General features: G+C 47.3%; 1 protein-coding gene across 5 annotated transcripts in view; it reads right to left on the bottom strand.

The window, feature by feature from the left end:
• NAV2 (neuron navigator 2) overlaps positions 1-13,301 on the bottom strand; it is a 399,505-nt gene that overhangs the window by 167,077 nt on the left and 219,127 nt on the right. For all 5 annotated transcript variants that reach the window (XR_007478781.1, XM_033409220.2, XM_049713471.1 and 2 more), the window contains exon 7: positions 4,057-5,152. Coding sequence is in view for 4 of the 5 variants with exons in the window: in XM_033409220.2 (XP_033265111.1) it covers positions 4,057-5,152 (1,096 nt within the window). In the remaining variant the exon portion in view is untranslated. The remainder of the gene's footprint in view (positions 1-4,056; positions 5,153-13,301) is intronic.

Genomic DNA, 13,301 nt, shown 5'->3' on the forward strand with positions numbered 1-13,301 from the left:
CCCGCCATCTCGACCTTTAAAGGATTTTCACGCTCTCAGTGTTCCTCTCCTTCCCTTGTCCAGAATCCAAGCTCTCGCCATCTCTGCCCAGGCCCTAGAAGCACTCTGTGAACAGGTACGCTGCCTCCGGACTAGAGGTTGCCAGCGACAGCCATGTACAGAAAGCAGCCCACAGACTGATTCTTATTGGTCTCCACAGTATTTTTTTTAAAGCTTCTGAATTCATTTCCGCATTTAAAAATCGGGAGATTTCACAAAAATTCTGGATTTCTGCCTTCTCCCAGTAGAAACAAGTCTGGAAGGACTGAGCTCACGTTCTTGCAGGGCGCCGCCTGCTGGTGACAAGTGGTGGCGGCCCCCTCTAGAGAGGCGTGGGGTTCCCTCCACCAGAGTCCCACTCACCCTGAACCACTCATTTGCATTACCTTTGTGGAGCCAAGCAGGCACGTGAACCGTGACTTCTGTTCTAGACTGTTCCTAGGTCTGGTCCACGCCCCATTCTGTCCTGCACTGATCTCGGTGATGCCGATGTGATCCTGTCACCTTCTGATGAAAGGGCTCCGATGGTTTCCCGCTGCCCACAGAATAAGGTCTAAAGTCCTAATTGTGATAGAAGGTGCCCTACATCGTGGGATTCTTCCTTCCTTCCTTTCCAGCCCTGTCTCCTACCACTCTTGCCCTCTACACACGGGCCTGCCCTGTGCTTCACCCACATGTGGCTTCTCTCCATTCCCAGATCATACCCTGTCCTTAAGTTTTGTCTTTGTAGTCATTGTGCCCTCTGCCTAAGGGCTCTTTTCTTCTTTCTTCCTTAGTTTGCTCCTAATCTACCTTTCAGGCACAGTCCCCATGTCATCTTGGCCTGGAAGCCTTCCCCAGTCCTTGGCCAGCATATGGCTCTACCCCTCGTGCGTCTCTATTCTCCTGATGCCTACTTATTACAATACGATCTAATGGATAAATCTTTCCTACGCTAGATTAAGAGCTCTCTGAAGGCTAAGCCTGGCTCTTTTGATGCGTGCACATGAGAACACGATCTGTTCCAACTCACGTGCCAAGCAGGCACTCAGGCAGGGTGTGCCGAACGGATAAAGAGAAGTTTTTAAGTCTAGAACGATGCTGGGTGCTAGGAGGAACATTAGACTTGGAGTCTGAACAGTGAGCTGGCTGCAGTGTGGAGTCTGTAACTTGATAGCCACGCACATCTCAGCAAGTCACTGCACCTCGTTGAGCGTCTGGCCCTCAAGCGGGGATTACGACAGCGACCTCCCCTGGCTGCTACAAAAATCACAGGTGAGACAACATAAAAGCAGTAAAGTGTAAAGCAATAGAGGTGTCCAGTGTGCCTGCTGAATCGGTAACTATGATTCATTCAGAGTTATTTTTCAAAGGTGATTTATCTTCCTTTTCTTCCCTTGGTACCATCACTAACGTGGAGAGGTTCTGGGGGGAGCGCTGTAAGGCATATACAGTGAGCTATAAACTTGAGAGAGAGCATCTCAGAGCACAAAGGGAGCCTAAACCATTTCCTAAAATCCTCTAATCTAGCCCCATCTCCTCACTTTACAGATGAGGCTCAAAGCGAGGCAGTGATTTAGAGTCACGATGGTTTCGTGGTTAAGCACTTGGCCCCTCTTAAAGGGACAGCCTTGGCTTTAGACACTGACTTTCTGGCTCTCAGCTCCTTGATCTAGAGCAAGTTACCTAAATACTCTAGGCCTCAGTCTGTTCACCTTCAGAACAGGGATAAAAAGGGTAGCCAGCTCATGGAGTTGTGAGAATGATTAAATGAGCTGGGTCTCTGCACTCGCGTGGGGCATACTCAACAGCTATGCCTGCAGCCAGGTCCCAAGGCCACCCAGGGACTCACAGGCGAATAAAAGGCAGAGTCCAGGCATCCTGGCTCCTACCTCAGTGCTCTTCTTTCCATCCTCCTACTTGGCTCACCTAGAGGAAAGGCACCTCAGAGGAGCCAGAAGGACATCACACAGGGTGAGCATAAACACTAAGACGCAGCTTGACAGACACATGCGACGTTTTCTCCTTCCTCCTATTTGTCAGACATTTGCTCTTTATCATTAAGAGTTTTTCCTCTCATTGAAAAATCTTGAAATATTTTTTGAAAAGGTTAAACGTTTTAGAATCGTTCAAATAATTACAGCCAGAAAAAAAAGGAGCGGGGGTGAGACTGATGGGTGATCAGACAGTCACGTGTTTTAATTCTGAAAATGCAGATCAAGAATCTGGGAACAGTCGCTTGAACAGGCAGCACCTCAAGACTACTCATGTGACTGCCATGATAAAAGTTTCACGGCAAACAATTCAGCTGCCTCCACGGTTCAGAGAACAGTTGTATAAAAAGCTGAGCATGGAGGCAAGTGCTGAGTCATTATCTAAGCCTTGGCACCCTTCTCAGGACTGTTAGCTGAGCTGATGACTTGACTGAATACAAAGATGACCGCCTCCCATTAAAAAGGTCTGGCGTGACCCTTACTGAAGGGGTGGGTAAGCAACGAAAAGGAAAAAGCTTCTCCTCAGAAGCCTGACATTCCCTCACAGGCTGAATGCTGTGGGCTTGACTCTGAAATCAATCGCTTGAACCAGACTTTCTATCAGCTCTTGGCAGGAATGGTGACAGAACCTACTAGAACTCACCTCAGGAAGAAATAGAGGAAATATCTAATCCTTTGGGGAACCATGTAAACAGAGGAAGCTGAAAGCATGGGCCTGAGTCTGTGCATATGAACAGGTATGTAAATACACGTGTGAATATGTGTATTTGCATTTTATGTATGAATGTGTACTTGTGTCCTTACGTGTGACTGTCCCTGATGTGCATCCACACTATAGGTGTATGAGTGTGCGTGTACAGGTGTGACTGTGTATATACTCAGGGTAGAAACTGTAAAGTAAGTGCCCAGACTGTGGCATTCAACCATCGGTCCCCTTGTGCTGTGGAGAGGTATTAGGTACCACTCAGCTGTGCAGTGCAGCCCACTGCCCTGCACATCTCGAGCACAGGATCAAGTCGAGCACTGTGAACAAGGTTCTGGGAACCCCCAAGAGCAGGGCTGAGAGGCTCGCATCTGCCCGGATAGGACTCATCCCATGTATCCAGCATCACCGTCACCTGCAGCCAGTGTCCTCCATCCTGTACAGGTGTGTGGTGCAACCAGAGGCTCTCGTAGGCCAGAACCACCCGGAGCAACAGCACCTGGCTCCACGTGGACTCCCGTGGTGCTAAGGATGTGCCATTAGAGACAGACAGACCGAGGGACCGATGACGGACAGACGCAAACACCCGGGCTTGTCTCCCCAAATACAACCCGGGTTTCTTTGGTTCCTCTAGAACCAGTCCCTCCTTACGGCTACCCTTCTTCCTCATGCTGTTCTCCCCTCGAGAAATCCCAGCACACAGCAGGGACCGAAAAAATATTTAAGGAATTCCCTAGTGGCCTAGCGGTTAGGATTCTGGGCTTTCACTGCCGTGGCCCAGGTTCAGTCCCTGGTTGGGAACCTGCAAGCCACACCGCACAGCCAAAAAAAAATTTTTTTAATTTAAAAAAAAAAAGAAAAGAAAACATATTTAATACGTGTGATGCGGTAAGAAACCCTGAGGATCTGGAATTTTAAGATAAGCACCTCTGTGAGAAGTCTCCGTTACACAGCAAGGTGGTTTTGTGGTTTTCATTGTTTAAAGTACATTCAGGATGCTTTAGGACTGATGTTGGAGCCTGTCGAGTGATAGCAAACCACCCTCCTAGCTTCTGCTCGTGCTGCTGCCGCCTCTGCAAATCCCCTGGGTCCCCATGTGCCTGGGCCACTCCTCCTTATCCCAGGATCAGCTCACATTCTACTCCCACTCTTTAGCTTCCTGACCTCCCCCCAGCGCTGCTGAATTACCGTCCCTCAAGCACACAGATCACGCGGCACCTGAGCTGTGTGCCTCCATGTTCCTGGGTAGCAGTCCCGACCCCTACCCTCAAGACCCAGAATCCACCAGCAAGGCTCCTCTGCCCACGGGCCCCGGCAGGGCAGGGGGGCAGCCGCTCCTACCTGTACAGGAAAGGTGCCACCGTGGCAGTGTTGGGGTGGCTGTATTGCTGGGGCTGAGGTAGCTGGACGCTGACAGTATTGCTTCCCGTGGTCTGGGCGGTCCCGACGGACCCACTGACAGTCTGGCTGCTGATGCTGTGATTCAGGGTGGTCCCTCCTGGGGCTTTGCCTTCTGAGGACGCCAGGCTGGAGGAGGAACTGGAGTGTCTGCCGTCCAGCTGGGGCTTCTGCTGGGGGAGCCCGGAGCTCGGCTTCCCACCCCGGCTGCGCTCCCCGTCCTTGGAAGGCGCGGGGGCACTTGGGGATTTCCCAGGCATGCTCTTCATTCCTGGTTTTGGTATCCCACTGTGGGAAGGGGCCGGGGCCTCCTTCTTGGCACTGTTGAGCTTCCCCCCCTTGGGGATGAAGCTGGCGATCTTGGAGGACTTTTTTGGCATCTCGGTCACCGCCACCCCGCTGAGGTCTTCTCTCGGCCCCTCCTTGAGGTCCGGCCTCTCTGTCACCGAGGCTCTCTTGGCGAGGTCCTTGCTTTTCTCCTTCTCCTTCTCCCGCTGCTGTTTCTCCTTTTCCTTCTCGCTGCCTTTCGGGGAACTCTTCTTGTTGGTCAGCGCCCGGCTGAAAGTTCTCTGGGCAATGCCCTTGAGCGCGATCTTGGGGCTGTTGGAGGTGGGGCCCGCCGCGGACAGCGGGCGACCGCCGGCCTCCATCTCTTCGCTCTCTTCGAAGCTGGGCAGGATCTCCAGCCGCTCGCAGCTTGTATCCCGTGACCCCGGGCCCTCACCCACCTTGGAAGCCCCCTTGCTGTTGAAAAGCTTCAGTTTTTCCAGCATGGACCTCTGATTGTTGGGGGCCGGCTTCAGGGCTTCGGGGGTGGGCCTGGGGGCCTCGGGTGCAGGAGGCTTGACCGCGAGCGTGGCAGCCGTGGCGCTGTGCTTCACACTGACCGACTTGCTGCGCCAGGGCTTGGAGGCCGTGCCGGGCTGGGGGATGGCGGAGGAGGCGCCGCAATTAGCAGGGGCGCAGCCGCCGCCCTCCAAAGCAGCAGGTGCATCTTCGCTCATTCCGGGGTGGGAGGGGGCCGGACTCGCCAAAGGCTCTGCAGAGACAGGGGGAAGAGAAGGAGACCTGAATCACACCCACGGATCTGCAATGATCACGAGGGGGCATCGGCCACGGCTACACGGCCAATTGCTCCAACCCAGGTGCCGCGCAGCTCCATTACCTGCTTCGTGCGTTACCTGTGGTTGAATTTAAACTCTACCTTGACTTTCTCCTATTCACGTGCTATTCACATGCCCCCCTTGTCACCTTTTGGTGTATGCTGTGTGAATGCTGCTCATCTTAACATCGACACGCACAAGGCAATATTAAGCACATATGTTTACGGGAAAACAAAAATCTGCATCACCACTATGATGGCGTAGAATGATGCAGGAAACATCTCCTGTTTTGAATGACTCAACCCGCAACCCCGTTTCCTAGTTAAGCCAAACAATTGAGAATTATCCAACTTTAAGAAAACAATGTAGCAGAGACATTCAAACAGAACAGACCAAAAAAAAAAAAAAGAAAAAATCCAGAAAAAGAGAAACCAAGTATAATCTTTACAGAAGAAGAATTACCCACAAAAGTTGCTAAATCCCATCAAAGCAAATACCTTTTTCCTATGTTGGCACTTTTAAAGAGTTACGAACACAATGCAAGTTAGAGTTAAAATAAAAAAGCCTTTTGAGCTTAAGAGTATGAACTGGGCACAAGCCTTCACCGTAAGCAGGAAAACACGCAGGTTATCTGAAAGTCAAGGTTTCCCCCTTGGCGGTCAGGGAGTAGCTCCCCGGCCAGACTCTTTTCTCAGAAAAGCTTCAAAATATTTCCACACTAGAACTGGAATTATTCTGAGAAGGGCGGGTTCCAAACTGGTGCTCCGCTAGGCACCGAGGTGGCCCAGCCTGCAGACATGAACCCTGCAGTGCCCTTCCTCAGGCAGCACTCGGAGCCGCGCAGCTCCGTCCCCGACGTCAGGGCAGCTGTCAGAGGGAAGGTGGCAGGGACATGGCTGAGCCCGGCACCCACACCCACCCACGGCCACGCCCGCCCAGTGCAGGCAGGATACAGCGCCTCGGCCCCCGAAGAGCATGTCTGTGCCTGCAGAGTCACGATGACATGACTTACCCAGCGGCAGCCACTTTCTTCCGCAACGATTCCCTAGGAAAACTTCTCCAGCCCGAAAGGCTGTCCTTCCAATTGTCACAAGTGTTTTCGGTTAAACTGCTCATGTTTCTAATTAACTTTTGTCATCCGCAACTGCTCCAGTGCCCAGAAGCCTGGCGGGATTAACGGCTGCTTCTTCTGCTTTCTTTTTTTTTTTTTTTTTTCCCTTTTTAAATACCTATGTTCTGCCGCCTTCTAGCAACAGAGTAAACTGTATACAGAGCGGCTTTTTATGATTTAAAAGTCAACGGCCGCCAAAGCCGAGTGAAGGCAGCCCCTTGTGGGACACGAGCCGGGAGAGCTCCCGGCAGAGGAACTGCTTCCCTTCACTCTCAGCTGCTCCGGGAAGCCACGGCTCCAGGGTGATCCAACGCAGACCTCCCAATGTTTTAAAACACATACATCTTCCTGACTTACTGGGGATTTGGGTTTGGAGCAGGGGCTGCTGCACGATCCTCCCTCACAAAACTCAAGGGGCGTTGCTGGATCCTTTCCTGGGGAGAGCCAGGGACTGCCTGGGAAACAGGCTCGCAGAACCCACCCACACTACTGGCCTTTCAGAGGGTCTCCTCGGGTGCGACGCTGCTCGTGGAGGGATTCCCGGGTGTCACAAGGTGCAGTGCTAGGCACGTTGTGAAGGGGGTTACCGCCCCCGTTTGACAAGACTAAGGCTCAGAGAGGGCAAATGACTACTCTTCAGTCACCTCGCTGGAAACGGACAAATCTGGGCTTTGGAGCCAGGTCTCCTGACACAGTATTCTTTGGGACTGCATCACAGCTACCTCCTGTGATAAAGAACACATCTAAACAACAGCCACGTAAATGACTAGAGTACTTCTGGGGCATCGCCTTTTGTATTGCTTGGGTATATTCACGATATCCACTGTGGGGGACAAACCAGCCCAGCCACTGGAAAGGAGCCAGCCTATGCCACAGAGGCCAGCGCCCTGGAGGAAATACTGGTGACCCTCCAGTCCCGAGTTCCACTCTCTCAGGACAGCTGTCCTTCCCTTTACTTGGGCTCGGATCTGGGGCAGAAGTATTCATTCATTCGTTCATTCAATATACTCATTCATATCAATATTCAGTGAGTGCCTAGTATATGCCACACATTGTCTAGGCACTTGGGATGCCTCAGTGACAGTTGTCACAGATGCCCCAAGACCCCTGCTTTCACGGAGGTTACGCTCTGGCAGCGAGGAACAGATGATAACTAATGTAATTAATAAGTACATCTTATCATTTGGTAGCAGAGAAGCCCTAAAGAAAAAGGGGCTCTGGGGGCCATGTGCTTACAGGAGCTGCAACAAATCACGACCAGAGGTACGCCCCTCGTTCCTAAAGAAGTTTCAGGCGTACTCCCTACCGAGCAGACGTACACGGATCAGTGTCACTGCTCTGCTCCCACACATTCCTTGGAACTCTTATAAAGCCCGCCTGAAATCCTCTGGACAAGAAATGCCCCTGCCTAGCGTTTCTGTGTGTTTTTAAACCTTAACACACACAGCTAGAAATCAGTTGTTACTAACTAGCTAAGGACAGATCCAGAGCTAAACAGATGGCTGGCTTGTCTAAGAGAAATGTGCAGACCAACCAAAGATGTGTGTCTCCTTTAGGGAAGGTGCCACGTGCAGGGAAGGAGCCCACACAGTGTAGCCATGGTGGACACATAGGCGCTCCTCAGGCCATTCCCCAAACAGCTCCCAGAAACTCCTCCCTGTCTTGCAAACCCCAGCTCAAATGCCTTCCTCCTTTGTCAAGCTACCTGAGACCCTCGAGCTGAATGATGCAAACCCTCTGGTTTTTTTTTTATAAAAGCATTTGGAGGGCCACCTACTTACACCAGGCACTGGGAATACAGAGTTGAGTAAGATATGACCCTGCCCTCTAGGAACTCACTGCCCAAAGGGGCAGCGGACCTCCAAACAGAGCACAGAAACAATGTCAAGGCTTTAGGGGGCTGTACATGGTCCCAGGAGACCCAAGCATTGGGATCTCCTAATTCTCCCCAGGGAGTCTGGGAAAGCTTCATTGTTATTCCACTGGTTTGTAGATTCCTCCAGGGCAGAGATGACCCCCACCCCCATTCACCCTTGTGTCCCAAAGCCTGCCAGAGCATAGAAACTAGTAAATGGTTTCTGAATTGTTGGCTGGTAGTTTTGACCTTTGCAAGTCACATTTAAGGTAAGAGAGACTCAAAATTTGTGATTAGTCATTAGGGTTTTATTAAAACGTTTCAGTGCAAACTCAGGATCAGGACTCAGAGCTTCAGAATTTCTGCTTGGCATTTTGCCTGGGCTCCCCTGGTTACAGGGTCATGGGGACATTTCAAGGCTACTCATTACAGCTGTAAGAGTCGTCCTGGAGGATGATTCTGAATTTGGTTTCTAGAACAGAAGTTCCCTGAGGAGGGCTACAGGGCACCTGAGAATCAGATCATCAATACTCTGACATTATGTCATAGCCAGAAAACCCCTTAACAGTGAAGGGGCTCCAGGTCATGAGTGGTCTTGTCCAGGTGAACTTGACACGTTTCTCTCATCCCTAGGGTATCGCATCAGTGATCTCAGATCTTGGTTGAAGTGGAAAGCAGCCATTTCTAATACAAGGCTTCTGTGATTCCCAGCATGAGACTTTCCTTACCAGGCTTCTGAGATAGTGAGATAAATGCAGCAGGGATGTGGGGAGGCAGGCCAAGCCTCAAGTTTTACACCAGCTGAAGGTGTGACCCCAGGTATACCACTTTGCCCCTCTGGGCCTCTGTCGCCCCATTTGTAAGAAAAAGGATAAGCTTTTTCTCTAGAATCCTTTCAGCTCTGTTTCCATTCAAATCTCAGCGAGTCTCCAAGAGACCCTATGAGGCTGGGTCCCAAGAACGCAACTAAGTTCACTCGCTAAACAAGTGAGTTTCCCTGTGCTGCGACATACAGGTGTTTCTTTAATGTCAATCATTCCCCCTCCATGGTTCTTTTAAGATGCTTACCAATAAATGCAGAAAACTGGCTGGGTCAAGGTATACTCAACATTTAATGAGCTGCCAGTGAATTCTAAAATGCTAGTATCCTATGAAAGTAAATGTGTGGGAGGGAGGGTAGGGGGAGTTCTTTAAAATTAAGAACACTGCTCTCTCTAATAACTAACAGCTCTAGTTTCTTTTCTCAGGTATAGGAACCTTTGTTGGAACAAAGGAATCTGAGAAAGCAAAAGGAGGAAAGCACAAAAGAAATGTTCTGACTACCAGTGTTCTCCCAATAATGGTATATGGGGTAAAGAGGTGAGATGAACATTTCTGATGGCACGTGGATAAACATTTTTATATTTTAAAAGTTACGTATTTATTTTATTGCATATCAGAAAAGGTAAGTAGCCCATATATAAATCAACAGTTTCACAGATAGTAGATATAGATTTAATTTGAGTTGATTTAAGGAAAATACGAAACAAATAAAAACACAAGCAGTTCACCAATGTGGCAAAAATCACGCAGAAAGTTTGTGAAAGACTAAAGTTGGGGAAACACTGTTCCATTAAATCAGAAATACTCATTTTATATGTAAAATACATAAGTATTTTAAAACTACCTGTTTTATACTCAATTTATTCTTTTGGAAAATGCAATCGACCAAAGAGAAATTAAATCAGAAGGCCCAAATAAGGACTAGGTTCAAAAACTAATCTGAAATAGCTACTTTTATAGCTTTATTTATTTATATGTATTTGTTTAGCAAGACATTTTGCTGAGAACTGCCCAGATCTGGGAACATGACCAGGCCTTTGTTTAGCCAAAGGTAATTTTAAGAATAACGGTCTTAAGTTTCGGACTACTAAACATAGTAAGAATAACACGTTACATCATGCCCAATAAACATCCCAAATATCTATATGTAAAATTAAAAATATCAAGACTCACTGTATGTAATAGACACCGGTATATTTTGCCCTAGTCCAGTTTTTAAAATGCTGATCACAGAGGCCCTGAACAGATTTAACGACCCGCCAGTGGACCACACCCTGCAGCCTGAACATCTCAGCTTTAAAAGGCCAGCTCACCAGGTTCACCCACCACCAACTGACAAACCATCGCAAAAAGGAAAAGTCTCATTTGAAATACTGCAGAAACAGGAGGCCTTTGAAGAAGAGAAAAGGCTTTTTTTTTTTTTTTTAAGAGTTTAGGGAGAGCATTAATCCTCCTGTGGGGAGGGGAAAGGTTTGTTTTTTCTGGCAACCAGCCTCAACCTTCCTTGACAGTAACCAAAATACTTTCTAAATGGAAATACTGTCCAAGGCAGATAAATAAGCATTTCTTCCTCTCTCCTTTCAAGAGGGCCAACACTGGTCCCCGGCCCCTTCTGTCCCCAGCTTCTTACTTAGGGAGACATTGGTGGTCTGGTCCGGATGGCAGCAGGCACCCAGGCAGTGAGGCCAGCTGATCTCAGCTCCAGTCACCCTACTGTGATTTTAGACCTGCCCTGGGGATGGTTCTTGCCTAAATCCTCTCCATCACCTTCAGGAAAAGGCCTGATAAAAGGTTCACAATTTCCTATAATTTGTCAAGGTATCAATCTTGAGCATTCAAATTTGTTCGGACAATTGAAACCAGTTTTTCGGGTTTTTTTGTAAGTGCATGGACTCTAGCCATATGGGCTGGAGATTGTTTCCAGAGTTACTCAGGTCAGTTTCTTTACAACCATGTTAGCCACCGGACCACAGAGGGGCACAGAAATGAACCTCACTCAATCCACTTAGTGGTTCTTCAGGATGCCTGGAGCCTGGCCCGAGGCGCCTTCTCAACACTGCTGTGATCAATGTCTAAAATTGAGGGCATGGGCTTAAACATAGTTTCTCTCCAACTCCTTCTTTGAGAGGATCCTTGGAGGTACAGAAAGATGGAGAGGGGGGGTCAGGAGAAGTACCAAGAAAAGTGTACAAAAAGGGAAAGGGCATGGTGTAGAGGGAGCTGGGCTTTGGATTCATATTCTCTAAGGATCATTTTGTGTCTACAACTCCATAGGCTCCTAAAACATCCAAGTTAGAATAAGAATGATGATTTATATAAACAAATATTTTCTTTAAAGTTGTTCTGTTAAGTCAGTCCCTATCAAAATCCCAATGATGTTTTTGTTGAAATAGAAAAATCCATACAAAAATTTAGATGGAATCTCAAAGGACTCTGAATAGCCAAAACAATCTTGAAAAAGAACAAGTTTGGAGGACTCATACTTCCTGATTCAAAACTTACTACAAAGCTACGGTAATCAAATCATTGTGATGCTGGCAAAGACAGTCATATAGATCAATGAATCAGAGAGGCCAGATATAAACCTTTGCATATATGGTCAAATAATTTTCAAGAATATTCAGTGGGGTAAAGACGGTCTTTTCAACAAATGTGCTGGGAAAACTGGATATCCATGTGCAAAAAAATGAAGTTGGATTCTTACCTTATATCATACAAAAATGAACCCAAGATGGATCAAAGACCTAAATGTAAGAGTTAAAACTATAAAACTCTAACAAGAAAACACAGGGCAAAAACTTCATGACACTGGGTTTGGAAATGATTTCTTGGATATGACACAAAAAGCATGAGCAAAAAAAAAAAAAAAATAGGTAAGCTGGACTTCATCAAAGTTAAAAACTTGTACATCAAAGGACATAATCAACAGAATGAAAAAACAACCTATGGAAGATAATACTTGCAAGTCATACATCTGATAAGGACTTGATATCTAGAACATATAAAGAACTCATATAACTCAACAACAACCTGATTGAAAAATGGGTAAAGGACTTGAATAGACATTTCTCCAAAGAAGATATACAAATGACCAATACACACACAGAAAGACATTCAACGTCTCTACTCACCAGGGAATGCAAATCAAAAACCACAATGAGATACCACTTCATACAAATTAGGATGGATATTATTAAAAACAAAACAAAACAGAAAATGACAGGTGTTTGTGAGGATGTGGAGAAACTGGAACCTTTGTGTACTACTGTGGGAATAGAAGATTGTGCAGCCATTGTGGAAAACAGAATGGCAATTCCTCAAAAGATTAAACATAGAATATGATCTATCAATTCCACTCCTGGGTATATACCCGAAAGAAGTGAAAGCAGGTACTTGAACAGATATTTGTACACCCACGTTCATAGCAACAATATTCACAATAGCCAAAAGGTGGAAGCAACCCAAGTGTCCATCAATGGTTAAACAATAGACATAGTTCGGGTAAATGAAGGAATAAGCTGAGTGTGGTGTATATATATGTATACACACACACAAACACATACACCCGCACGCACACACAACGGGGTGCTAATTCAGCCTTCAAAAGGAAGGAAATTCTGACACTTGCTACAATGTGGATGAGCCTTGAAGACATTATGTTAAGCGAAACAAGCCAGCCATGAAAGGCAAATATTGTTTGATTCCACTTATAAGCGGTCCCTTGAGTAATCAAGTTCATAGAGACAGAAAGTAGAAGGGCGGTTGCCATGGGCTGGGGGAAGGGAGGAATGTTCACAATGAAAAAAAAGAAAAAAAAAAAAAGAAAAAGATTGTATTTGGCTGCAAGTAAACGAATTCTGACCACCACAGCCCAAACGGGCGAGGGGTTTACTACTTTATTTCCAGTGCTTAGCACAGGGCCTGGCACACAATAAGGGCTCAATAAATGTTTGTTAGACTAAAGTTTATCTTTGATGTTAATGAATCACATGAAATTACATAGTTTCGAATATTAATTTATTGTATGATTTTATTCTAGCTTGAAAAAATGTCTGCTTCAAAGGAATAGTGATCCTTTTTAAGAAACTTAAGCAGGGAAGCAAATGACACCACTAGACTTTTTCTTCCTTAAACTGGCCATCACTGACTCTTTGGTCAAGCTGTTTCTTCCGACTGGATGCTTCCTTGCCCCCCTCATTGCCTCACATCCCTACCTGACTTTCACCCCCCGCCAGTCTACCTTTCATGCCGTTTCTTCCAGGAAACCTCCCGAACCCCCAAACCAGAAGCCATCTCT

Source organism: Orcinus orca, chromosome 8 (assembly GCF_937001465.1).
Source record: "Orcinus orca chromosome 8, mOrcOrc1.1, whole genome shotgun sequence".
Lineage (NCBI taxonomy): Eukaryota > Metazoa > Chordata > Mammalia > Artiodactyla > Delphinidae > Orcinus > Orcinus orca.